General features: G+C 34.9%; 1 protein-coding gene across 1 annotated transcript in view; it reads right to left on the reverse strand.

Moving 5' to 3' along the window:
- The window catches only part of ATM (ATM serine/threonine kinase), a 57,712-nt gene that overhangs the window by 23,885 nt on the left and 8,946 nt on the right, over nucleotides 1-24,881 (reverse strand). The window contains exons 13-40 of the mRNA XM_084201462.1: nucleotides 24,310-24,535; nucleotides 24,050-24,181; nucleotides 23,213-23,338; nucleotides 22,999-23,088; nucleotides 21,874-22,042; nucleotides 21,025-21,224; nucleotides 20,409-20,491; nucleotides 20,165-20,320; nucleotides 19,628-19,703; nucleotides 19,360-19,490; nucleotides 18,881-19,001; nucleotides 17,619-17,795; nucleotides 16,694-16,863; nucleotides 16,125-16,371; nucleotides 15,437-15,555; nucleotides 14,042-14,168; nucleotides 12,611-12,810; nucleotides 11,178-11,352; nucleotides 9,415-9,579; nucleotides 9,027-9,159; nucleotides 7,052-7,147; nucleotides 6,179-6,350; nucleotides 5,654-5,795; nucleotides 4,843-5,019; nucleotides 4,314-4,482; nucleotides 1,735-1,822; nucleotides 1,226-1,381; nucleotides 323-431 (exon numbers count right to left, since the gene is read on the reverse strand). Coding sequence (XP_084057588.1) covers nucleotides 323-431; nucleotides 1,226-1,381; nucleotides 1,735-1,822; nucleotides 4,314-4,482; nucleotides 4,843-5,019; nucleotides 5,654-5,795; nucleotides 6,179-6,350; nucleotides 7,052-7,147; nucleotides 9,027-9,159; nucleotides 9,415-9,579; nucleotides 11,178-11,352; nucleotides 12,611-12,810; nucleotides 14,042-14,168; nucleotides 15,437-15,555; nucleotides 16,125-16,371; nucleotides 16,694-16,863; nucleotides 17,619-17,795; nucleotides 18,881-19,001; nucleotides 19,360-19,490; nucleotides 19,628-19,703; nucleotides 20,165-20,320; nucleotides 20,409-20,491; nucleotides 21,025-21,224; nucleotides 21,874-22,042; nucleotides 22,999-23,088; nucleotides 23,213-23,338; nucleotides 24,050-24,181; nucleotides 24,310-24,535 — 4,132 coding nt within the window. The remainder of the gene's footprint in view (nucleotides 1-322; nucleotides 432-1,225; nucleotides 1,382-1,734; nucleotides 1,823-4,313; nucleotides 4,483-4,842; nucleotides 5,020-5,653; nucleotides 5,796-6,178; nucleotides 6,351-7,051; nucleotides 7,148-9,026; nucleotides 9,160-9,414; nucleotides 9,580-11,177; nucleotides 11,353-12,610; nucleotides 12,811-14,041; nucleotides 14,169-15,436; nucleotides 15,556-16,124; nucleotides 16,372-16,693; nucleotides 16,864-17,618; nucleotides 17,796-18,880; nucleotides 19,002-19,359; nucleotides 19,491-19,627; nucleotides 19,704-20,164; nucleotides 20,321-20,408; nucleotides 20,492-21,024; nucleotides 21,225-21,873; nucleotides 22,043-22,998; nucleotides 23,089-23,212; nucleotides 23,339-24,049; nucleotides 24,182-24,309; nucleotides 24,536-24,881) is intronic.

Here is a 24,881-nt window from a genome sequence, read left to right on the forward strand (position 1 = left end):
TGATTTTTAATGCATATATATATCGGTGGCAAAACAAACTGAAAAATATTTAGCTGGCTACCACCCTGAAGTCAGTTCTTTTGGGAAACAAAAACTGCTTCACTGTGATTTCAGACTTGGCAGTTAGTTAGTGTTTCAGGTGAACAAATCAATTTAATTTGTTGGGAAGGCAACAGAGTTCACTTTGAATTAAAGTATGAGGAGAACTTTAAAACACATTTTTTGAATTCTACTAGATCTACCCTCAGCTCAGATGAAACCTACTGCTAATCATAATTACATGAGGCGGTTTGCATTCAGATTAGGAAGTACACACAAGTACCTGCAAACTTAGGCCAGTTTCTTCTTTACTTTTTTCATTCAAGGTAGTAATAGGTGTTCTTTGACTTTCCTCTTCAAATGTCAAACTCTTAGCTGCTTTAAAAGACGATCTAAAAGAAATGTTTCAAAATGAAATTTCATATAGAGAACTTTAGAAATTCTGAGACAACACTCAAAAAATAAGGGACACAAACAATAAATGCAAGACTATCATATCCTCAGTTTATTCAGTATGGCTCTCCATCAGAATGAGGAAGTGATCAGCTGAGCTGGGAATATCAACATCAAAGGATTATAACACAGAGGTGTTTTTTTGGAGAGGCCCCCTACACACACATTGTAATTTCTATTGCACACACACATTGTAATCTTTTATTAAATCAAATTGCTTTGTGAATGCCTGAAGTGTTCTTTCTTCTGTGAAAGAATAAAAGCAAGTAGTTAATATATGTGTATATGACCAAACTTTTGTTATATTTTCACTACCTGACAGTGGTTTGTCACAAAACCTAAACTAGTTCCATACTTTGATCTTCTTGATCTTGACCAGAAAACAAAGATAATTGTCTGTTATGGAAGAAAAGCTCCTACAAGGATCATTTAGCTCTATCCACAGAATTCCAGCCATCATTCTGGGGTTTTCTTTCTCCCCTTGATTAACTTCTGGCTGTAATTTCACCAACAGCACAAAGAAAAGTTTCTGATTACAAGTCAACATGACACTCTTTTGAGGCTCGGATCGCATTCAAGGACTGGAAATATTTTCCATGTCCATATACACACCTATGGAATATTTTTAAAGCTTCCCTGACTTTTCATATAACTAAAACCAAAACACTGCTGGGACTCACAAAACATGATTCATTTTACTAGAAATGTCAGGAAATAGCACTCCTCCTCCTACCTTTTTTGCTGCTTGTCCCTATTTATCTTGTCTGCGTAGATTTCTGCGTACAGCAAGGCTGTGAAGTGAGCAGCACAAGATTGTGCTGCTATAGCAACCTCCAGATAATTCAGATCTAGCCAGAAGCTGTCGTCAAAAACTGTACCTGAAACAGATCTGATTAAATAAAGACTTTAATACTGCTGTAAAAGACCTTTTATCTAGCATTACACAAAATAAATCCAGTATTAACTATAAAGCTTTTCAAAGGCTAACTTTATCTTAGCTCCTGAAAAACCCACACTACAAGAAGTACATCAGGCAAAAGGGTTTAGAAAACTCATTCAGCATAGTTAGAAGCCTTTAAGGGTAGCCATATCACTTCTGTAACAAATGCAAGGCCACTATTATATCTTTTCTTTTAAGCAACACGTTCTTTACCATGTTCTTTTTCTTTAATCTAGAGAACCAACAGATCTTTGAACAGTCACAATTAAATTAAGGCAATGCTTTGAAAAGCTTGGATTCACCTCTTTTGTCTTCTCAAATAATCAACAACAGCAAGCATGGCTCGTCGAGATACTTTATCCAAACTTCTGAAATTATGGGTTTCTTGATCTGGGATGTATATTTCAAAGGAAAGAATATAATGAATTTTTGTCATATGACATCTATTTACAAAATAAAAAGTAATTAATTTTCAGTCAAGAAAATAACTAAAAATTTCCTTGAATTGCATTTCCAAAATTAAATTAATAGTTTGTCACAAAATGTATTTCTTCTCCTTAGATGATGTTAGTGAGAGTATAGTAATTTGTACCACAATTTGATGAAATTATCTTTGTATTATTAGCTTATGGATTCTATTTCTTTTTAGAGAACTCAGAGATGAACTAACATCATTGCAAAAAGAACTGTAACAGACTTCTGCCATTAGGCTTCCACCATGTAAGTTATTCCAAAGTCAGAGAAATACTTCTTATTAAATTACTGTATTGCAGATTTTAGAGTGTGTATGGCTACACAAAACCCCATACTTTCCACATACAGGCACATACTTTCAAAGAATCTGTGTTTCCATATGTTGCTTCTGGATTAAAAAAACAAAACAGATGGCTACAGGTTGTGTTCTGGTGATTGGCTTAATAATTTCTTCATTCCTCTGGTCATTTCTGAACTACCAATTACAAGAAGCAAGAAATAGGGAGCACACAAGCAAAGGTTTGATTACTACTACATTACAGTAAGGTGCAGAAGTAGCAATTTCCTCTAAAGAATGCAAAAGCCACGTTAAAAAAGTATCTGGGCATTTTTTTGCATTCCAACAAACAGAAATGAATGTGTTCAGAAGCATTTGACTCTCCCATGTCTAACTGCTTGCTTTATCCCATTTGATCTTGATGGATTGGAATGAAATTTATGTATATTTTCTAGGAAGAGTTTTCTCCTTGTTTTCAAGATAACAGATTCTCCTTGAGAATGACTAAAATTTTTGCTTTGAATACTGATGCTCTATCATTCCAAGTCTGGAATTAACTTATCTTTGCTCTGTTGGCTACTACACCTCCAGTTCATCTGTAAACAATCTGTCATACAATGAGCTGTGTACTACTTCATGGTTTGGGGTATTTTTTTGTTACCAGGACAGTTTTTCATCTGGAGAACTCCATTTAAAGCTTCTGTATGTCTTTTTTTTTTTTTTTTCCAATTATTTCCTCAGTAAGATTCCCTGCATAGAATTCTTTTTAGGAAGAATTTCTTCACAGAAGGGGTGACTAGACATTGGAATGACTTCCCAGGGGGTTGGTGAAATCACTGCTCCTGGAGGTGTTTAAGGAAGGACTGGATGTGGCACTCAGTGCAAGGTGTAGTTGATGTGGCAGTGTTCAGCCACAGGTTAGACTCAAATGATCTCAGAGGTCTTTTCCATATGAAGTGATCATGGTTCTAAGAATCACAGTGTTTGAAGGGGCCTTCATCATTTGCTCACTGGTATTGCTGAACTAACTGCAAGTTTCTAGAACTTGGAAAAATCCCTTCATACGTTTCTTAAAATATTTTGGGTCACCCTGTACATCTGAGCATAAATTTGTGAGTTGTAGAAAGAGCTTGTTACCTGAATTCAAAAATGTGAAAGAATACTGTTCCAGTATTTCAGTCCAGGCTAGTGAGCATCCAAGAAAATACTTTAAAATATACCTAGCATCATTAGAGTTATTTATATCACTCTTAGCAAAAACTGCAATACTAAAGGTTCTCCTTCCTCTCTGGCAACCTGAAGCTTGCATGACTTGCCTGTAAAGAGACTGCAAAACATTGTACAGACTCTTTTTTTCACTGAACAATGGAGTTAGAGGATATAGCACAGTACCTACTACACAGAAAAATCCCAAACCAAACCAAAAAACAAACCTACCCTAACCTGAAGTTGCTATATTTATTTCAGCTCCTGAAAAAAAGTGCATGTACCATTCCCAGTGTCTAACAACAAAGATCTTCCTTTTACACAGATTTCTCCTAAATTCAACCACAATCTAATTGAAAAGGACATGAACAGCTTGTTTAAATGGTGCTTTTCTTTAAAATTAACTTACTGTCTTTCTCATACTCTGGTGCAGTTCTTTTGTTTACAACTTCCTTTTATTTTGCTGGAATGGAACAGGTCTTCTGAAGGTATAGGAAGACCATTAACAATACTAGGCAATACTTAAACCAAGGATTAGTCTTCTCCAAGGGGAAAATTCAGGTGAAAACTGCTTTTTATTGCTCTTGTTTGAGTAACAGAGGAATTTACCTGCCCATCAGTCATTTTAAAAGACAGTCCATAACTCAGTCTTGCAGCATTTAACATTGGATAACGTCTAAATTCAGCAAGTACTAAACATTATCCAGTTATGAATAAGAAAAGAAGTTAGACAGAAGATACTTCTTGGGTGTTGCCAATGAAGATATTCAAACTTATTGGCATCTCCATTGAAAAAGATCAATTGGGCAGAAGCTTCTAAATTCTGCCTGCCTACAAATGCACATCATACATTTGATAACAGAAGACAGTTTTTTCACAACCGTAATTCCTCTTTTAGCTGAAACAAAACTATTATGGCATTACCTGAATCAGAATTTGGAGTACATCTAGTAGATGAGGCAAATTTGCAACAGGCTGCAAAAAACTTCTGGATATGAAGTGACAAAAGATTTCTCCAAGATTCTTCTGAGTCATGAAGAAGGATATCATGAATCAGGTATGGAAGTAAAGTTTGGCACAAGTCTGTTTTCACCTAGAAATAACAATGCACAGCAGCTGCTAAGAAAGAAATGCTTTTTGATTGTCTTTCTCAGGTTACAACCAAACTCACAACTGCCCAAACAAACACGTAATGCTTGAGAGAGAACACACAAACCACCCAACAGGGCTATGCTGGCATTCACTTAAAGCAGCCATATAAAGTTCATCTATGTTTGCAATTATCTCTCAAATCCTGTCTTTTGAGAGTATATTTTATGAGTACCTGCAATATATGATCACAAAGGCCCTGAATTATTTAATAGCAGAAATTACTATCTGCTATCAAGATGAGTAATCGCATTTCTTGTGTATCACAGCACACATACATATAAAAATGTATGATTTAGCTCACCTCACACAGTGGCTTCATCAACTGGAGAACTTCATTTTTCACACCTCCACTGTCCAGTATTGAACTAGTTAGGTGCTTGATCCAGGTCTCATGACTTTCTCCCAGAGGAATCCACAGGTTAGTGTCATCCAATCTTTCTAAAGGAGCCTCTGTATCATTAGCAGACACTGCAAGAAACTAGAAGAAAAATATACATATTGCAAATATAAAAAACTTCTATGGCATTTTAAAAAGTCAGACTGCAATGCACACATTCAAACATATTAACTATTACTGGTTCTCCAGTTGATTAACAATATCAATTTTGTTCATGCAAATGCAAAGTTTTCCAAGGAAATCTGAAAGTATTTAAAATAAAATTTTACTGGTGACATCAACAAGGTCCCATTACGCATCACATTTAATTTACAAATAAAAAGACTGAAAATTAGGAAATGTCTGATTTATGCACTTTTAATTACGCACTTTTTTCTGACTTATTTTCCACAATTTTTTGCATCAAATAACACTGGAATCCTGAGAAAGTATTACACTCTCCATTAGGTAATCTATAATTGTCTTTCTAAATGAAAGCACACAGCTTTCTAATGTCTAAATAGTAATTTCATATGTGAAGGGAAAGCTGCAAGTGGTAAAACAGAAATGAGAAACAGACATACAAAAGCAATCAGATTTTCAATTCTATTGATGCCAAATCTGGCATTTATCAAAGCCTACCTCAAACATCTTTTCAAATTCACTTTTTAAAAAAGATAGATATTTCTTTTTACTCTACTCCACATGCCATGTATATAAGGTGTATCAGAAGTACCTTTTTCCTGGATGTTCTGAAAGGCTGTAGATAAATTAACATGGGATCAGCTTTACTTTTATAAACTTCCCAAAATTCATTGCCAGACTTGGTGGCTAATATGTTCTTCAAACAGGAAACAGCAGCAGCTCTAACATCAATACTGAAAAAAAGAACATACACAACGTTGTTATCATTAATTTCATTCAGGTATTTGTTTTTCAAAATCACCTTTGTAAGTACACAAGATAAATAATTCCACCATCTACGGTGCCATTGCATATTTCTTTACAGAACAAAGCCTGAGTATTGACTCCACAGCACTGCTATCCTCTACAGCACAGAGGAGACTCTCTGGCTTGCATCATACTACAGAATTTCTAGGAAACATCTAAGATTGACTGGGTAAATAATCTGAGCCTTGGAGAAGCACATGGCTGGTATTAAGAACACTTTCAGAGAGTTACTCTGAGGTGATCTGAACCATGTGCAATTTAATAGCTCCTATTTTGCTTTTGAGTTAACTAAATAAATAAGTATACTCACCAATTATCTGTTAAAGCAGTGTTTATTTGAATTAACATTATGAAGACACACTGAAGTTTTCTATCTTCAAGTAAATCTGCTGCTCTTGAATCCAGCGCATTTTCAGCCCGCTGAAGAGCAGTGGTGGAGAAATCCATGGGACCTATTTCTCCCAAGCAACTTCCAACAGCCTCTGCAAATGCATGTCATTTTATAGTCTTCCTGTAGTCTTATGCATACTAGAACAAGGTCTCACCCTACTTTTAGAACTGAGATTGTTAAGGGATAAAAAGCAGGAAGCATTTATAAATAATCACTTAAGGAGCTTTATGATTAAAATTACATGTGAACAAATTTTGCAGCTCAAGACTCATAAATATTACAGTTGTACTTTATAACTGAATTTTCCAGGAGTGCCTATGGTTCTGGATTTTCCAGCTTATATCACATATGTCTTTTATGTTTGCTTCAGCCAAAAACTGGCAAATGGAAAAGGTCACAATTACTCATTTTCAATACCTAAAGGGTATGGTAAATACAAACAGATACCTGTGTGAGCCCAAACATAGACTGCAAACTCAGTAAGAATTAATCTATATTTTACATAAAAATGTGTATCAATGTGCTCCTCATTTCCAGACAAAGTATTTTATCAAAACACACAACAACTGAAAAGAAATAAAACAAAAAAGTGACCTTGAAAATAATTTTTAACAAGGGATGTTAAATGTTCATTAGAAAAAACCCAAAATCTATTTCCCTGCTCTCTCCTTCATACTCTGCAGGCGTGTTGAAGTGGAAAGCACAGTGGGAAGTAACACTGAGAACAACCACAGTTTCAGTCTGGTGTTTGCAATCACAGCCATAATTTACTTGCGGGTCTAATTAACTTACCCAGCACTGCTTTTTCTCCTGTATGGTTAACTGCCATCTTGGACAGCTGCAGTAAGCTCACCACCAATTTCACTATTACAGAATCTTCTGGCTTTTCTATCATTCAGAAAGAAAAATAGATGTCAAATATGTCAGTATATTTGTAATGAGAAGTTATTAGAAGAAAACATTGCTTCAGTGTCTTTTACCTACAAATGTCAATATGCATTATTAATGTTGAAGCAAGATGTTATTAAACAGTACACCAACTAAATTACTGATTTTTCTTATTCATCATGGCTTGGAAAAATATCTGTGCATTTTAGCAAGCTAAAGAATCCCCCAAACTAGAATGCACCTATGCAAGTATTTTCAGTGTTTTGATGTAAAAATACATAACTAAATACATGAAATATTAGCATAAGTTGGTGTAAGAATGCTATTTGAAATAGTGAAGGCATATTATGTGGCTCCACTGACAGCCCTTAAGCTAATGTAATCATTCCGTTCTAAATTTGAACTCAAGGAATATCTCAAAATTAGGCTTCCTGTCAAGAATTTCTAAGAATTTGATCAGCTTTCAGTGGCCAAACTAACTTTGCCAAATTATAAACTCTGAAGATGGATATTTCCTTGCATACTTGCTCCCTGCCTGAGGTCTTTTTTAAAAATAAACATTCCAAACAAAATGGTCTAGGAAATAATATGTTGATTTGTCAGTGTAAAGAAGAAAAAAAAACCAAGAAAGCAGTACTTTTAAAAAAAGTACTGACTGGAGTACAAACCTGAAATCAGACTTTATGCTTACTTGATATCTTTAAAAAAATTAATACATAGAATAATGGACTTGTAAGTGCTTAACAGAATTTTATTATATGGCAAAAGCCCCATTAAGCTTGCCAGCCCATCTCCAGCAAAGCAAGAGAAAATACTTCTCAGGGCTGGACTGAGCACATCTTCATACCTAATAATGTCTCTAAAATATGTCCAACTCCTTTTAAGGTCAGTTATGTTGTTAATCTTCATAGTAAGTAGTAGTAAGTGTCACAGTGAATGTATTTTGAAGAAATTACATGGTTTCTTTTGTATAACTGCTCCCAGATTATTTAATCTGTTCTTGTACTGTGACAAAAGTGTTAAGCACTCCCTACTAAGCTTCATCATTTCATTCACCAGTTCATACAGCTCTATCTATTCCTACTCAATCTCTTTTCCAATCTCAAAAGGCTGAGATGGAAGTTGTTCCACACAAGCTTGTTGCCCTTTCACTAACTCTGTTCAAAGAGAGTTATTTGTAAAATTGTAAGTGTGGGGATGTGGGGGCCAAAATGCACTTGAACCGTAGCCTTACAACATTACAATTCTTAACCAAATTTTACTTTGCACTTGTTTACTTGTTCACATCATCTCTTTTTATCTTCCTGTCATGCACACAATCTGATGAAGACTTGATGGAGAGGAGAAAAGTGAAATGGTCTGGCACAATTATCTGAAAACCAAATAAGGAAGGAACTGCATCTGGACTGAGGGCTGAAACACAATCTTGGCATGTGTCAAAATTCAACTAAACTAAATCTTACTGTTTGTTCAGAGAGTTTTACTTTCTAACATGCCTTTAATAAATTGAAGTTTTGTTTCATTTAAAAGAGTAGGGAGATTCATATACAAGAAAATGCATTAAGCAACCACAAATCAATATACTGCTATGTTGTCCTGGTCACTCACAATCACACATGACCCATGCCAAATGCCTGAAGGGTATTTTTTCCTCTCTGCCATGTAACATCTCCTCTATTAATTTATAATTCATTTTCCTAAAGATATTTTTGATGTTGCATAAATCATAAATGTCAATCTACTCTGTGTGTTGAATTATAATACGATTACATTGTTAAACATACAAAAAAAATTTCCATGTCAAATTATGATAGGGTATGTCACTAAACACCTAAAACCAGGTAGAGAAGAAATAAAACACATAATCAGATATCAGTACCCTGGAAAATTTTCAGGAGATCCTTCATCTGATCTTTATACTGTTCCAACTTTTTGCGTAAATCATACAGTCCTTCAAGCCGCGTCAAGGGCAGTGAATCACAAACCCCAACTGAGAGAAAGTGATTAATTTCCTGCAAAACAAAATTGCATTAAGCATATACAGCATACAAGTAAAGGCTTCAGGTAAAGAAGGGGCTCTAAGCAAGTTCACAATATGGATGCAAAGTAAAAATGGAGACCTACAAGTATCTCTGTGGCTGGAACCAGCAATAAAAGAATCCATATGTCTCATTTAAATTTAAACTATAGTTAGAAAATTATTCTTCTGTGGAAAGTCTGCATTACAAAAAACACTGTGCTGTAAGATGTACTTAAAATGTAATTACCTCCAAAAGAGAATATGGTCCTTTACTGTATTTTATTTTCTGTTGAGTTGCTCGCAAATCTTTAAAAGCAGGGTATTCAGGAAAAGGATCTAAGCACTTGATTGCTTGGTACAGACTTTCATTATCCTTATTATCTATCACCAGGTATTTCAACAAGTCTAGGACCTGAATATAAAAAGCAAATGAAAACCAAAAAAGACAGAGGAACATTTTTGAGCCGTATTTCTTATTCAGCTTATAAAGTTTGTATTTCTCTAAGTTTCACTAAACTAGTAAGATAATTTATTTACACTGTTAAAAATTGTAAGATGATTAGAGATACATTCTAAAATGCTGGAGCATTTTTGCTCTTCCCCCTCCCAAACAGAAATCAAAGCTTTTACTATCCCAGCCTACAGTTTTGTTCTGTCTTTTGATGAAGCTGATTTCAAATGCTGGCCAATATGATCTCTATGATATTCACAATGATTTAACAACACACTGCACCCAAGCATTTCTGGAGTTATTAGGGCTTTCCTGTTCTCACTAAAGTGCTGGTAATTTGGAATTTAGACAAATGCCTATATATCATACCTTACTACCCAAATTACTGAACTGTGGCAGAATTTGTAAAACAACATATCTACAACTTGAATAAATGTCAATGGGGTACCATACTTTCTTTGGAAAAACACTGTGTTTCTGCTTTGCTTAAAAATCAATGCAACTGGATATTAAATCCAAGCACCTCGGAGGTGTTTTAAATCAAAATGATGAGGGTTTTATTTGAAGACTTGTATTTACCTGAAAATTATCAACTAGCCTCCATTCAATGCTTGAAGAAAACATAAAAAACAAGAAACTGAAAAATGATCACTAGAGGGTGGGCATCCCTGATGGATATGAGGAGGATATGATATGAGAAGGTTTCACATTTGACTTCAGTTCCAACTCAGTTCAGATAAATTTCTGTCCTCCCCACTTTGTTCCTGCCCAGGGATACCCTGACACGTGGCCTTTGCAGATGCGCACGTGCAACTGTTTACACAGACATATTGTAAATCTGATCACAATCACAAGGTGTGAAACAAGACTGCCAGGTTATTTTCAGCTGGGCTGGCACAGCCCTCCAGCTGAACTGGAAGTACAAGGAGGAGGACAGCACAAGGCTACAGTGCAACCATGCAGATGCCTACGGTACAGTGGAATCAGATTAAGCCAGAAGGCAACATGAGGACTGAAGTGCAACAGGTACACTCCTCTGACCTACAGCTACTAATTGTAAATCTCTGATCCTCTTATATTTCCACCCCCAGCAAAATGCACATAAAAAGCAACACTAGAGGGGAAACAGTGCTTGTCACACAACAGAAATTGCTTTGTTTCCCTTTTAAGGCCTATGTGCTACATTTTTTTAAAATGATCATTTATTTAAAAAATAGCTGAACTACTGAAATCTATCCTCGGCACACATTTCCTTTTTGTCCTTTAGACATCTTGTATCAAAGGTCTTCATCATATTTCCCATTAAATCATCCACAGAATTATTAAGGAGTTGCTTAGCTGCTTAATGTGCTGTTTGGCAAAACAGTAGAACCAAAAGTGAAGTTGCATTTTAAAAAAATAAAGGCACAGTGTTACATCTAAATAATAGCTTTTCTATAAATCTCCAAAGCATAGGAAAAAGGAATTAAAATTGAACACGAGTACAGATAAAGTCTTAAGAACAGTGAACATGAACTGGAAAACTAACAGGTAAGGCATAAGCAGCATCACAAAACTACCTGTTCCTGAATCTGAGACTGATCCACAGCAAGAGGTATCAGGGTTCCCACAATGACACGAAGGTGGGTCTCCAGAGCATCGCTGCAACATGTAACTGCCGTGTGGCAAACATGATGCAGCAGATCACAGCAGAGCGAGAAGCTGCGCATGGATATGTCTCTGATTATGATGGGTCTGTCACAGGAAACAAAGTGGAATTAAAGAAATGCAAATTGGCACTGTCTCGTGTATCAACATTTTATGCATCTTGGAATAATAAGGGAAAAAGAAAAGAAAGTCAGGATGAATTTATTGTAAACTTTAAAATCTATCAACTCCATGAATCAGCTCTAAAGACTTAGCTCAGGAGACACAGAGAAACTAAAACACGGTGAATCTCACTGATCACTTTAGAAAATGGAATAAAATCTTGTTAAAAAATATACACCAAAAAGAACATAAAATCCACAGAAGGATTTTAGATTATTATTTGACAGGACAATCTTGACAGAAGAAGAAAAAAATGGAAAACACGCTGTCTGAATCCTCCTCTATCTAGTTTAAAAAAAAAAGTTATAAAGGACACCTGGAGATTATGCAGTGCAGCTTCCTCCCTCTAAAGCTGTGTTAGCTTCAAATTCAGATCAGGTTCTCAGGGTTTTATTGAGCTGAAATCTGAGTTCCCTCTGAAAGGAAGTGTTGCTCTCCAGTGCATCAGCAGCCCCTGCCCCAGTTGAGTGCTCAGCATAAGAAAAATAATGCCATAATAATGGCATTTACTATAAAATCCACACATCTCTTCAACATCTCAGAGTATGAAATGCTTCAAACAGACCAAGGAGTCAATTTATACATAAACTCAGAGACATGTAGGCTAATAACTGTCTAGGAAACCCCAAGTTAAAGCTCAAGTAAGAAAGTATCTGTAATCTTCTTATGCAAAAGGTAAGAATTCCACTTTAACCTAATGAAGGACCAGTTTTCTCAATGTGAAGGCAAGCTAAGATAACGTGTACAATTCTCACTTTGCTCTAGGTACTTAGTGGTGAGAATATAAATGCCAACACTCTTATTAACTCAAGAGGCACATTTTATTTGACATGTGCTTACTTTGCACTTAACTCCATATTTTCAATTTTTCTCCCACATGACTTAAATTCCTAAACACTCTGTCATCAAAATCTCCTAACACTGCTTATTTCTACAATTTGATAAGATTTTTACAGATACAAAACCTGCAATACAGCAAACATCTAAATACAAGGCTGGTACAAAACATTCCATTCTATGTTTAAATTCTGAAATTATAAAAGAAGGGCAACTTTATTTTTAATTTTAGCAATTTATAATTAATTTTATAGATTAATTAACATCTGCTAGCAATATCAGAATGTAAGGTTACAGGAGCAAGGGAGCACAGACAGGAAGAACTAGAGATAATTACTTTGTTTACCTGCTGTTGATGTGGTGAATCAGAGTGTAAATTACATCTCGCAGGACAAAAGCCCAGGCTCCTCCTAAACTGTCTTTGATCTCTTTGAGTAACAGACCAACAAACAAGTGATAAATTATAAGAATTCTGTGTTTCTTATACATGTTTTTTGTTTCTGATGCATGCTTGCAAAGAGCTAGAAGGATTTTCTGGAATGAATCCTAAAAATTAACAAAATATGAGTACAAAAAATTATTCAAAATGTCAGTATAGGTATCAAGAAAAAACTTCAAAAACTTAAAACATAACATGGGCAAAACAGTTTCATTATTTTTATTGCTTTAAACAAACAAAAGACCTACAGAGAAACCATTTCCCCAAACAGGACTATAAGCCATATACCTTTTCATTTTCCTTTCTTTATTCCCCCCACGAGATATGCTATGCCCATTTTTCAGAAAGCCAAACAGTGACAGCAATGTCAATTGACAGAGAAACATCAATTAGAAACCATGAAGACATGAGGTAAGAATTCAACCTATATTTTTTCAAACATAATGTTCATGTATGCAAGATGCACTATTTCACAGAACACAGCAGTGCAGGCTGCAACTGTTAAAACTGTAAACTTATAAAACACTAGGCAAGTAGTGTAACATTTTAAAAAACTTACTCCCCTGGCTGGCAGTATAAACTTTTACACTCAAAAGATTTAGATAAAACGTGGTTTGGAGAAGTTTTTTTCCTATTTTTAATTACTTATAGGTAGGCAAAGAAAGTTCTTGACAACATATGTAATAAAACTTTACACATGCAACATAACTTTACACATACATTTCTATGGAACAGATTTAGAAGACACTAATATATTTATGATTTATTGCAAGGCTGTATAATTTCCTATGTCTTCATATTTGTCTTTAACAAATGAAAATGAAGTGTCAAAAAACATCCCTAAGCATAAAATTTTCACACTGTCAGTAAAAGTAAGTAAATTTTATATTTTAATTGTAGGCTGTATTTAGTTAAAATTGGCCAAGTATAATTATTTTAGAACATTCTTCAAACACGTGACAAACATGCCACATTCTAAACTGTGTCTGGTACACAGAGATTTTAAAATAAAAACCTTTAATTTAATCTACTCTACTTTATATGGATTATATAATGCATATAATTACATAATTTACACAGTTATATAAGACATATTACATACACAATATAATAATTAATGAAGTAATATAATTATATGATGCACATAACTCTGTCCCTGAATTTAGGACATCTTACACTTCAAAAGGCAAACAAATGAATAGAAAAGGGTCTAAGATTATTAATTTTCTTCACATAGAAATGATGAAAATGTCTTATTTAACTAAAGGACACCCATAAATAGAAATTTTGCATTCTACAGGAAATAAATTCATCATTTTCATACATCATGATACTTACAGGGCTTTTAGAAAGAACTTCTATAATACTTTTTAATTTGCTTTTATGACACTTGCTAATATAGTCCAAGGTTGCCTTAATCACATAAGATGGAAAATGAGGCGGATTAGGAGCAGGATCCAGTTCCCTAAATGAATAAAAAAGAGATTTCTATTTTTCTTTTCAAAAGTCAAACCACTTGTATTTAATACAGTAAGTCTTAACAAATAAACACATTAATTCCTAGAAAATACCTGCTTTCAATAAGAAGCATTACAAGCATCCAGAAAAATGACATGCATCTTATTTTGTATCTGCTTCTTGTTCCTCTATGGTAGCTTTCAAAACTGTACTTTCTAAACATTCTTTTAGGGTTTTTTTTGAGAAATCACATTGTTAAAACCCCTCATCTAAGATACTTAGCACAAAAATCTAATTACAATTCATGGGTAAATCTTCTGCATTTTGTAATTATGGGAACAATTTGGTTGAGGAAAAACAGGGTAGTGAAATTTTCTGGGACCTCAAGAAGAAAAGAAATGCATCATGGTATCTGTAATAAAGGCACATAAACTAAGTTTCATCAATCCTATTCTTACCATTTCCTTCTCAAAAAGAAGAGCTTTGTTTACACGCAGACACCACAGTTTGTTAATAAACCCACTGCGAAAAAATTCTTTGAAGAGTTTTTAAAATCTCAGCCATTTAACTTTTGGCAGATTTTCCAAGAAATTCTTTGGACTCTTTCAACTAACTATTTTACAATAAAGAAGATATTTTTACAATATTTTCTTCACAAATTTTACAAATTGCAATGTTTTTCCAATAAGTTTTTATCTGAACATAAAAATCTGGATAATTATTATGAAATCTGGAGAATTATTATGCAAATAGGAATACTTCAGGACAACAATGAAGACTGAAAAGGTAATAAACGTGAAGATATTTATGGCACTAGGCTATTTCTATTAATTAGCAATTGTTTTATTTGGCATTGCTTAACCAATTTCTTTACCAAAGGCAAGAGCTGTCACTGCCAGAACCACTAAGAAACAGCTCACTTTCCCTCTCCATGACTTCAAGTTATTAAAAACCATTAAATCATTTTAAGTTATAGACTGGAATCTGACCAATTTTACAGAAGGCAGTCCACTTAGGTTTGAACTTATGTCAATTGGCAGTGCCACACAACAGCACTCCCTTCCCCACTGTTCATTCCTTCTATTAGCTGCAGTATTGGGGAGCTTCTCCCTCCTGACCTTGGGGAGTTGCTACCTGAGAAGGTATGACTATCACTACTAGGAACAATAAACCCTCTCAGCTGCAGGGTTACCTCTTCTAATGCCTGAAGAGCACAATTTAATGCACAATGTTACACAAACACACTCAACATTTAGAAAATCGGCAAGAACATACCTTATGTATTTACTTAGATGAGACCCTTCTTCGACTGTGGTACCAGCTGGTTCATGTAAAGTCATCAACAGTTCAACCACAATCTCTGGCAAGTTACTATGAAATAAATTGTCCATTTGCTACAAGAAGAAAAATTGCATTTTAATTAGAAAAATGTATTTCAGAATTATTTCTTTGGCTTCTGAGAAAGCCTACTTGTTTAGATTCTCTACTTGTTCCATCATCCATGACATACAATTCATTCATACATTAAGCCTGATTAAGCTTCTTTGTGGCAGCTACAGGTAGAATAATCTGCTTTCCTACAGTATATAGAAAAAAAAGTTTCACTTTGCTACTAGTTCTGAACATACAGTCTGCTTCTGGAGAAGATGACTCATCATAAAACATTAAAAAATATTTTAAGAGGAAAATGTGATAGATATACAACAGAGAAATTTAGGGTTGTACAATGAATGGTAAAAAAAATTATTGCATCATGAAAAAAATTATGCTTCAGTCAACTTTCTGCCTTAAAGTTTCTACTGAACAGCTCCTTGAAATCCTTGGGATAAAAATTAATCTAGTTTTAATTTAATAAAATATTACTTTTGCACCTATAAATTTGAACTATTTACATAATATATAAATTTTTCTTTCTGCTCTGTTAAACACCATAAAACTCAACTTACACATTTTAAATGGATACCTGTTTTCCTAAGCAGTTTTCATCCTTAAGCATGTCGTAGACTTTAGAAGCCATTTCTCTCTGCTCTGCTACTTCACTCTTTTCATGGCTTTGATAGGCAAAGTACGGGAGGATACTGACAAGTAACTTTGGAAAGCAGTCTGCCAGAACTTGTCTCCAGTCCTTCTCAATCTTGTTGGCAAGTGATTTCACATCTTCAAACTGATTTCTAATCACCAGGTGTGGAACCAAAACTTTGTAACAAGACCTACATGTAGTAAATACATTTTCAAAATGTCCTTAAATTACTTTCTAAAAAAACCTTGAGCATCACATAGTAAATACCATTCCTCTACTGTATAACTAAACTTCCAATCATTGTTCAGCTACTACTACACACATACACAAAAAAGAAGAAAATCTTACCTGCATAAATATAATACACATGATGCTTGGAATACATTTCAAAAATTCTCAATACATCACCTTACAACAAAATCCTGATGCATTACTACATTTAGCAACTTGAGACCCTGTGTCATAACTGTACATAAAATCTAAATAATACTTTCATTACACAGCAAACTCACCTGTAGAACTCCTCAAGGCTAGTATAGTTCAGAAGAACATAAGGAAAAGCAGACAGGCTATATCCAGTGTCATTTATTTTCAGCCACTCCATCACCAAATAGTCTAAATGTGATGTCATGAAGTCTTCTATACTTTTATAGCCAAAAATGTCAGACACTTTTTTCAAAACCTGAAATGCACAAATTAATAATGCAAAAATAGCATAGAGAGCTCATGGTATTATGGTAAACTGACAATATTACACCTCCATGTGTACCCTCTAGCCTTTTAATGAATATTTGTGTCACTCAGCCCCTCTCTAGCATAAGCCATCTTATTATATGTATTGCCATATCTCAGGAGAGTGCAATCCAGGAACTACAACTATCCCATTAAGAAAGGATGGCCAGTACCCATTTTGCAGGGTACAGACTGTGTGCAAAAACAGGAAGCAGTGAATAGAAAGAAAGGATAAAAGGAACACATGCACTAAAAAAATTCCTGGCATGAAAGGCTGAAGTATGAACAGCAATCATTTCAGTACACCCTTATGAACTTCAAAATAGAATTCCACAAGACACATACCATCTTCCAATACACTGCATTTATTTTACATATTTTCTACAAAAGAGAACTTGCTTCCTCTGGGTACAATGATATTTTAAAATGAGATCTACAACATTTAACGTATAAAAGTCTATTTGTATTTCAGATCTGTGCCTTGAACATACAAGATTTACCATTACAATTGCCTTTCATGATTTTATTATTTCTATGTAAGTCATTAAATATAAAGACTAATTAATTCAGCTATGTAAGTACTACGTTAGTCATACCTTTACAATATTTAATAAATTTCAATACTGAGCAGAACATCTTATAGTCTTCCAATCTTAACCTAACCTTAATTTATAACCTAAATATCAGATGAAATATCACACTTGCCTTTTTCACAAGGTGAGGCTCTAATCCATTCTCTTTCACAGACTGGCAAATAGCAAACAGAGCTTGCTTTTCACAGACCGGGCTGCAGCACAGAACCATGGTTATAAGCATCAGCAAAACTGCTTTTCCATTACTCTGTTTGTCCAAAAGATCTTCAGGACTTGCATCACCCCTGACCTACAATAAGAAATTATGAAGACCTTGAGCAAATATTCTGTTAAAGCAATTTCCTAGTTAATAAATCAGCATGAATAATTTAAAATTAAGGGCACTGACATAAATACTGCTGAACAAGTCAAGTCTCCTTTTTAAACTCCTTGAGGCATATAGGGAAGAACTGCCTTGCTATTTAAATGCAATTCTCCCCCTACCAAGGCACTGTGTTGACAAGTGATGAGTTTAAATAAAAGTTAAAAGAAACTGCAGTGAAAGGGGAAAAGCTAACAGACACCACCAAGCTGAGGGGACAGAACAAGGACTCAAAGCCACACAGAAATCAGATGATGACAAAGAGCTGGAGGTGACAGTACAGAGGGATGGAAAAGATGACAGAGAGAAGAGGCCTCAGCAGCAAGGCCACAGCAGACAAAGGAAGAGAGATGACATGCAGGTAGGTAACAGCATGACAGAAAAAAAGGGAAAACGATGAAGTAGATGACTTAACATGGTGGCAAGGAAGGAGGAAAAGTGAAAGACACTAAAAGAAAAATTAAGAAATTCCACAGTACTACATCACACTGTTGTATTTCCAGGCACTGCACTGAAGTGTAACTTTTCCTTCACTTCAAGCTTCTTCTGAATAGCTCAAATTTTGAAGCAAATCTCAGTTTTGAAAACCACTGCTCTAATACCACTGGAAATATGATCTTTCTGAAATTTACAAATCTGGTTTAATACTGTGCAAACACATTATTTAATTTACACTGCTCCTTATTCATTATTTAGATGTTTTCTAGATCATTGAGGCTACATTTTTCTACAATTCCTAAGTGTAGAATTGAACCTGTCAACAACATATAGTATGATAAAGAGGAGCAGAGTCTGAAACATATAGTTTGGAAATTCACAAATTTCTAATGCGGGCAAAACTGCAAGCGACTGGATATGAAAGGAATTTTCTGACTATTACTTTGTTTCATGAGCTCAGATTACCAAAAGTCCAGAAGAATTAATATTTTCAGAAAACTAACCATGATCATGTTAAAAGTAATTTTATTCAAAACATTCAAACTAGGCAAAAACTAATGACTAGATGTTGGTACCATATTGCTCATTCCTTCCTGAACTCTCAGGTATGCATTCTCAAAAGCCTTTTGCTGAAGCTTCAGGGGAAGAGGTCTTGACATTCCAGAAGAATCTCTCTGTCTCACATCTTGAAACAAACTTAAAAAAGAACAGTAATTATTAGCATAACACCACAGAATTACTGTATGTTGTGCATACCAATGATTCTGATTTTCTGAATATAATTATTTTTGTCTTAATTGCCTTATATAGATTTTTCTTTATTTTCTTATAGAGCAGTTTCTCTCTCTATATCAATCTCTCATATCACAGAATAATTGAAATGCAAAGTTGGAACACTTCAACAAAATCTGATAGGCTTTTATATTCCGACAAGATTGCAGTTCCAGAAGTATCAAAACGAGCAGCTATGCAGTAGCAGAAGTGACACCCAGTTAAGTGAAATTAAGCATTATTCCTACAAACAGAAAAAATTTCTAAATATCTACATTATCACCTGGTAATTGACTTTGCAGCAAGAATTCGAACTTGATGGTGACTGTCTGCAAGGAAATGTGGGAAAGCATCACTCACAGGTAGATCATCATTTTTCACATGAAGGATTGCCCACTCGCAATGAGGATCAACCTGAAGAAAATGAACATTGTGATTCAAAATGTATAGAAGATACTCTGCAATATGCAAAAGATATTTATATACTGTTTTTAAGTACATCTTAAATAAATATTTAGTACGCTAATTAATGTCAGAAAATGTGGGATTACCTCAAGGAGGGTTTTCATGCAATTTAAAAGGGCCACTCTTACTGATGCTGTGTATTTCCCTTTTTGAGACAAATGCCTAAAACAAGGAATACTCAATTAGCGGAAAAAGTTGTCAGCAATTTTGAGAAACAGTCTAGGCAAGTTACTTTCTGCTGCTCACAGTTGACTCTTTTGTGCTCCATGGGCATGTCTGGGAGGATTTGACATTTTTATTGGTAATTGGAGACAATAGTCTTTTTGGGTTGCTGAAGTTCAGCCCTTGTCATGATTACTGATGCAATTCAGCATAGAATCAGTCCTTATTTATATACAGCAGTGTAGTGTTTATCATTCTGGTACCATCTTAAGGATTAATTTTTTTCCTACAAATACAGCACGACACAGAAAATCTGAGAAGTTAAATGCGACATAAAGATTCCACAGCACACAAAACTAGCAACGCACCCAGCAGCACTACAGTCTTCCTACTGATAGCAAAGATAAAAACTAAAAATCAAAAATTTTATGTCCAACAGACTTCTGCATTGAATAACATACCAAAAGGCTCCAACAACTGTCAAAACCTGTCCTTTGGCATTCCGTGCCTCTTCAGTAGGTTCCTTGAAATGGGCCAACCCTGCTGCTATAGGGAGCAAATTATTTAGGATTACTTTACAAACTTCTTGATCTCGACGATATGAAGAACACACGGTACTGTAAAGAAAGATAGAAAAAATATGTTGAAAAAGCCACCGAATCCCCTGAAACAGATGTAAAACATGTTGAATAGTTTCTTTCTTACGAAAGAGGCTTAAGAAGCATATCAACATCGACTGCAGGCAAGAGGTGTTCTTCAGTAGGGAGCTCCTTCAACAGGATCAAGTACTGTGGAATTAAAAAACCCAAATGGAATAAAAAGCCCAAACAAAACTAAAATTATAAACAGTACTTGGAAGAATAAGTAGTCAAAAAAAAAATTAGGAACTTTTTTGTTAGGTCTTACACAAAACCAGGCAGGAAGACACCTATCATCAGCAATTGCATGTTAGACTGGTCATCTTTTCATGCAAACACCATTACACAGTAATACACGTCATCAAACTTTTAGTTCTGGCAGTAAAAAATATATCCTTTGTAAACTAAGCCACAGATATTATTCTATGGCAGAGACTATTTCTAGTTCTTTAACAAATAATTTATTATAAAGGCAAGATATATCTTTTTCTCAACTCTTCATTTTCTGGCTTACAAATTCCAACTGCTGTTTTCCTGACTTCAAAACCACCAAATGTAGCCATTTTAAGTCTTCCAGGGCATTGATGACAGGAGAAAGACAATGCACAATCGAGAAGACTAAGCAAATTTAGTAAAAGTACAATTACAGAAGTGGGTCTGCTGTAAAAATCCCTCACACTCACCATGTGCAGATGCAGTGGCTTAGTGCTGTCAAAGACACTGCCTTCAGTTAGCATTAACAGCCTCCTCCGAATATCACAGGCTCGGAAGCTCAGTGTCTGAACTCGGACTGTAGTTACACAAATACATAAGAACCTCACAATTTCAAGGAGAAGTAAATCCTGCTTGGTCAACTGTTCTTCAGCTAATGGGCTCAAAGCACCTGGAAGTAAGATTTTCATGTAAAAAAAGCTTCTCCAAAGACAATGGAAGAGGTGGTAACATTTTAAGTCTTTGCAAAACTAATATAAGTTCTCAAAAAAGAGTACAAGCAACCTTTATGTTCATTTGTTATTGAGCAGCTAGGGCATTTTAAGTAAGAATTTAAAACAAAAGGTAACATCAGTACATGTAGCTCTTAACAGAAATAAACAGACAGATTTATGCTCCTACCCCTCTGAAGGTCCAGATATAGTGTCAAGAACTATTGATGAGGAGAAGCAGAAAAGTTAAATAGGACTATTTTTAAGATAATGAAGCACAATCTAATGAGAGAGGAGCATTTTATAGACATATTTTCTAGTCTTTTCTATGCCAAAACCTCTGTCTGACTCTGAAAAAGTGTCTCTTCTTGCCTTATTTGATTTATAAAATTTAAAATAAACTACTTCTTTCTAAATGAGCTCGAACACTTCATTAACATCGTTAAAGCACTGATGAAAATTATTACTCCTTAGGAAGTACCTGGTTCAACTACTACCTGCTTCAACTACTAACAACGCAGCACAATTTTATACCTTAATAACTTTCAAGCAAAGAGATACTTGCAAAAACAAGCTTTTGAAAGTAGTTTGGAGGTAGAAAAGACTTGCCTGTTACAGTTTGCACGTCACCAGGTTCATTTGTATCACTGATGTCAGGCACTGAATGATCATCAAACAAACCATCAGATGCCTGGTTATCTACTTCCATTATACTCTCCTCAGGATCATTCCTGAGATCCACTTCTCCCAGTACACTTGGCTTTCCAGTAACTGTCATCTGAAAAAAACATCACAGCCTTTAAAATTGTTTTTTAGGGACAGAAGAAACATCATAGACACAGCACAAGGAGAGACACTGCAGTTTTCCAGGGAACTAGAACAGGTTAAGACAGTAAGAGTGACACAGAATTGATGAATTTCATCCTTTGTGATAAACCTGTTTTCTCTACACTGTCTGAACTATTCTCTTTAGGACAGAAGCTTCCTCAGACAGATAATGATCTCTGCATTCTACATTCTGCCAAGGACAGTGTTAAGTTTTTAAAAAACAGTTCTCTCTGTAAGACTCACCAACTTCTCATCATACTTCATAATTAGAAAGAAATTAAAAGGAGGCATGTGACTTTCTGAGGGCAAACTAATTACTACTTTCCCTAACAGGTGACAAGTTAACACATAGCAAAACCCCCAGCTCTTCCTCATCTGAAAAGCAGGAATTTGCCTACCTAGCTGACATGAAGCTGACTACAGCTTCATGTGCCAAAGAGAAGTTTTAGGAATTGTGCAGTGATGTGCCACACTTCCACTTCCACTTTTCCTAGTGGGAAAGGAGTAATTTACAGTAAGATTTAATACCTACATGATAAATACAAAAAACCCTGCTCCTTTACAAGTGCATTAACACTAACTGTCTAGTGGAACAGAATTCTTATGTATATACCTTTACTGCTAGAAAATACTAAAAACATGAAAAACAGCACAAATTTGTTTTTCTACTATGAGCTGGAATGCTCACCTTGTTTAAATGTTATACATCTGCTCTTCTTTTTACCCTAAGCCTGTGTTCAAACGCTAAACAGAAATGTTTCTATTTAGGAATTTTCTATAAAACTCCACTGTATTTCAATTTCTTTTTTCAGTATCTTGTTTGATTTGCCTCCAGATTACTGCGCTGTAAAAACAATCCTCCTCACAGAAGGGCACTACATTCAGAAAAAGAAAGAATGTACTTACCAGATTGTTGCAAATATCTATCAGATCGTTCATAAATTTTGATGTTAACAAGCGCAGGAATATATTAGACAGCATCTTATTAGCACTGTTCTGTGAGGAAGCAAGAGGTACAGATAGATTAATTAACTTTTTTTCAGGAATTAAAGGTATGATATACTCAATTTCCTGATCTCATTAATGAAGAAAGAAATTTAAACTCCTTTATAAACTTTACCTTGGTACAATTGCACAAACATTTTGTACACTGCATCATCAAGGTCCTCAGCATGTTGATCTGGGCATCTTCATTTAGTTTGTTTTTAGACTGGGAAATGCTTTCTCCAACATAATGAATGAGAGACTAGTAAAAATATAACATGGTTAGAAAACCTCAGTGAAATTGGCACCTACACAGTACACATATTTTCACAAAAGGAATGGGTTCTCATTCATACAGTCTTGTTCATACAGCTTTGATATTCATAGTGTGCATCAATGAACCCACTTTTCTTTTCTGTGATTTTTGTTGTGCTCATTTTGCTTAAGTAGCGACAAAACCATGGCTTAAGCATGCTTGAAACTCTTATATTTTCATCACAAAAGAAAAATACAACACATCTCCATAAAATGCAAGTTTTGGGTTTCTGTATTTAAGCCAAGAACCACCTCAGATAATACTAATAATAAAAATAATAGCAATAGCAGCCTTCATACTGGTTTGAACCATCAAATTATCTTAAATTCCTGAATAAAAGACCTAAAAATGAAATATCCTCTAATTAGTCCTTTGTCTATATGTCCATGACTTCAATTTTTTTGAAAGGCATGACTCAGAAATGTATCAATATTTAGAATAATCTCCACTGCAAAACTCATGAGCAGGTGTACTGACAGAATTTAAGTGACTCCTCTCTTTCAGCAGCAGAAACATATTTAAACCTCTCTAAGCTGCCTTTTTTTGAGGCAACACCTGTGCTTTGAAAATGTGGCAATACAAACATAATTTTATTAATTAATTTATATTCAATGCTTTATTTCATTTTTAATAGGTCCCAAATGCATTACTGCTTACCTTAGCATTCTGGAACAATGCTGACTTACAGACATCCTCCTCTTTAAAAATACCAGTGTAGCAGTAGCAGCCCAGAACACCAGCCAAGAGACTGACACATCGGACAAGGTGCTCAGCAGCAACAACCTTAGACTAAATCAAATATACAGTATCAATACCAGCAGTTCATCACCACAAAATACAGACTCCATACACTTAACCTTGGAAATAGATTGTTTGGGAGCACAAATGTAAGGATGTAACAACAATATCTAACTTACCTTAGGACCACAACTGCTTAAAAGCTTTTCTGACATTGCTAAAAGGCAGTTCTCCAGTGTTTCCCTAAGATTTTGGTTGATGGCAAGTCTTGAACCAGTCACATTTTTATCTGCAACATTTACTCCAAAGTTAGTGAAAATATCCATTTCATCAAATGTAGTCTGCAGGTACAGCTCTTCAACATCAGAAAAATTATTTTCTTCTTTCCTCTGCACATGTTGCTCACTTGAAGAAGAGACACAGTTTTTACTTTAGCAGCCAGTATATATACAAGTCTGAAATACTATTATTTAAATACAGGAAATACACAAAAGCAAAATAAAATATTTTATCTTTCTGCGCTTCTGCCCTGGTAGACCTTTACTTTCTGTCATGATTGGACAATACCATTCCAGCTCTAACTGAACTGTAAGGAAACATGAAGCTGCACAGAGATCATACCTTCTCCTGCAGTTATGGAGCAGCATCTGCTTTGTGTTAGGGTCCCTGACCTCAGCCTACTTGACACAGCTGAAGCAGAAATCCAAAAAGCCCCTAAAACTAGCATTTTTAACTTCTAGTAGGGAAGTCT

The sequence above is a fragment of the Fringilla coelebs genome (assembly GCF_963513975.1).
Source record: "Fringilla coelebs genome assembly, chromosome: 2".
NCBI classification, from domain to species: domain Eukaryota; kingdom Metazoa; phylum Chordata; class Aves; order Passeriformes; family Fringillidae; genus Fringilla; species Fringilla coelebs.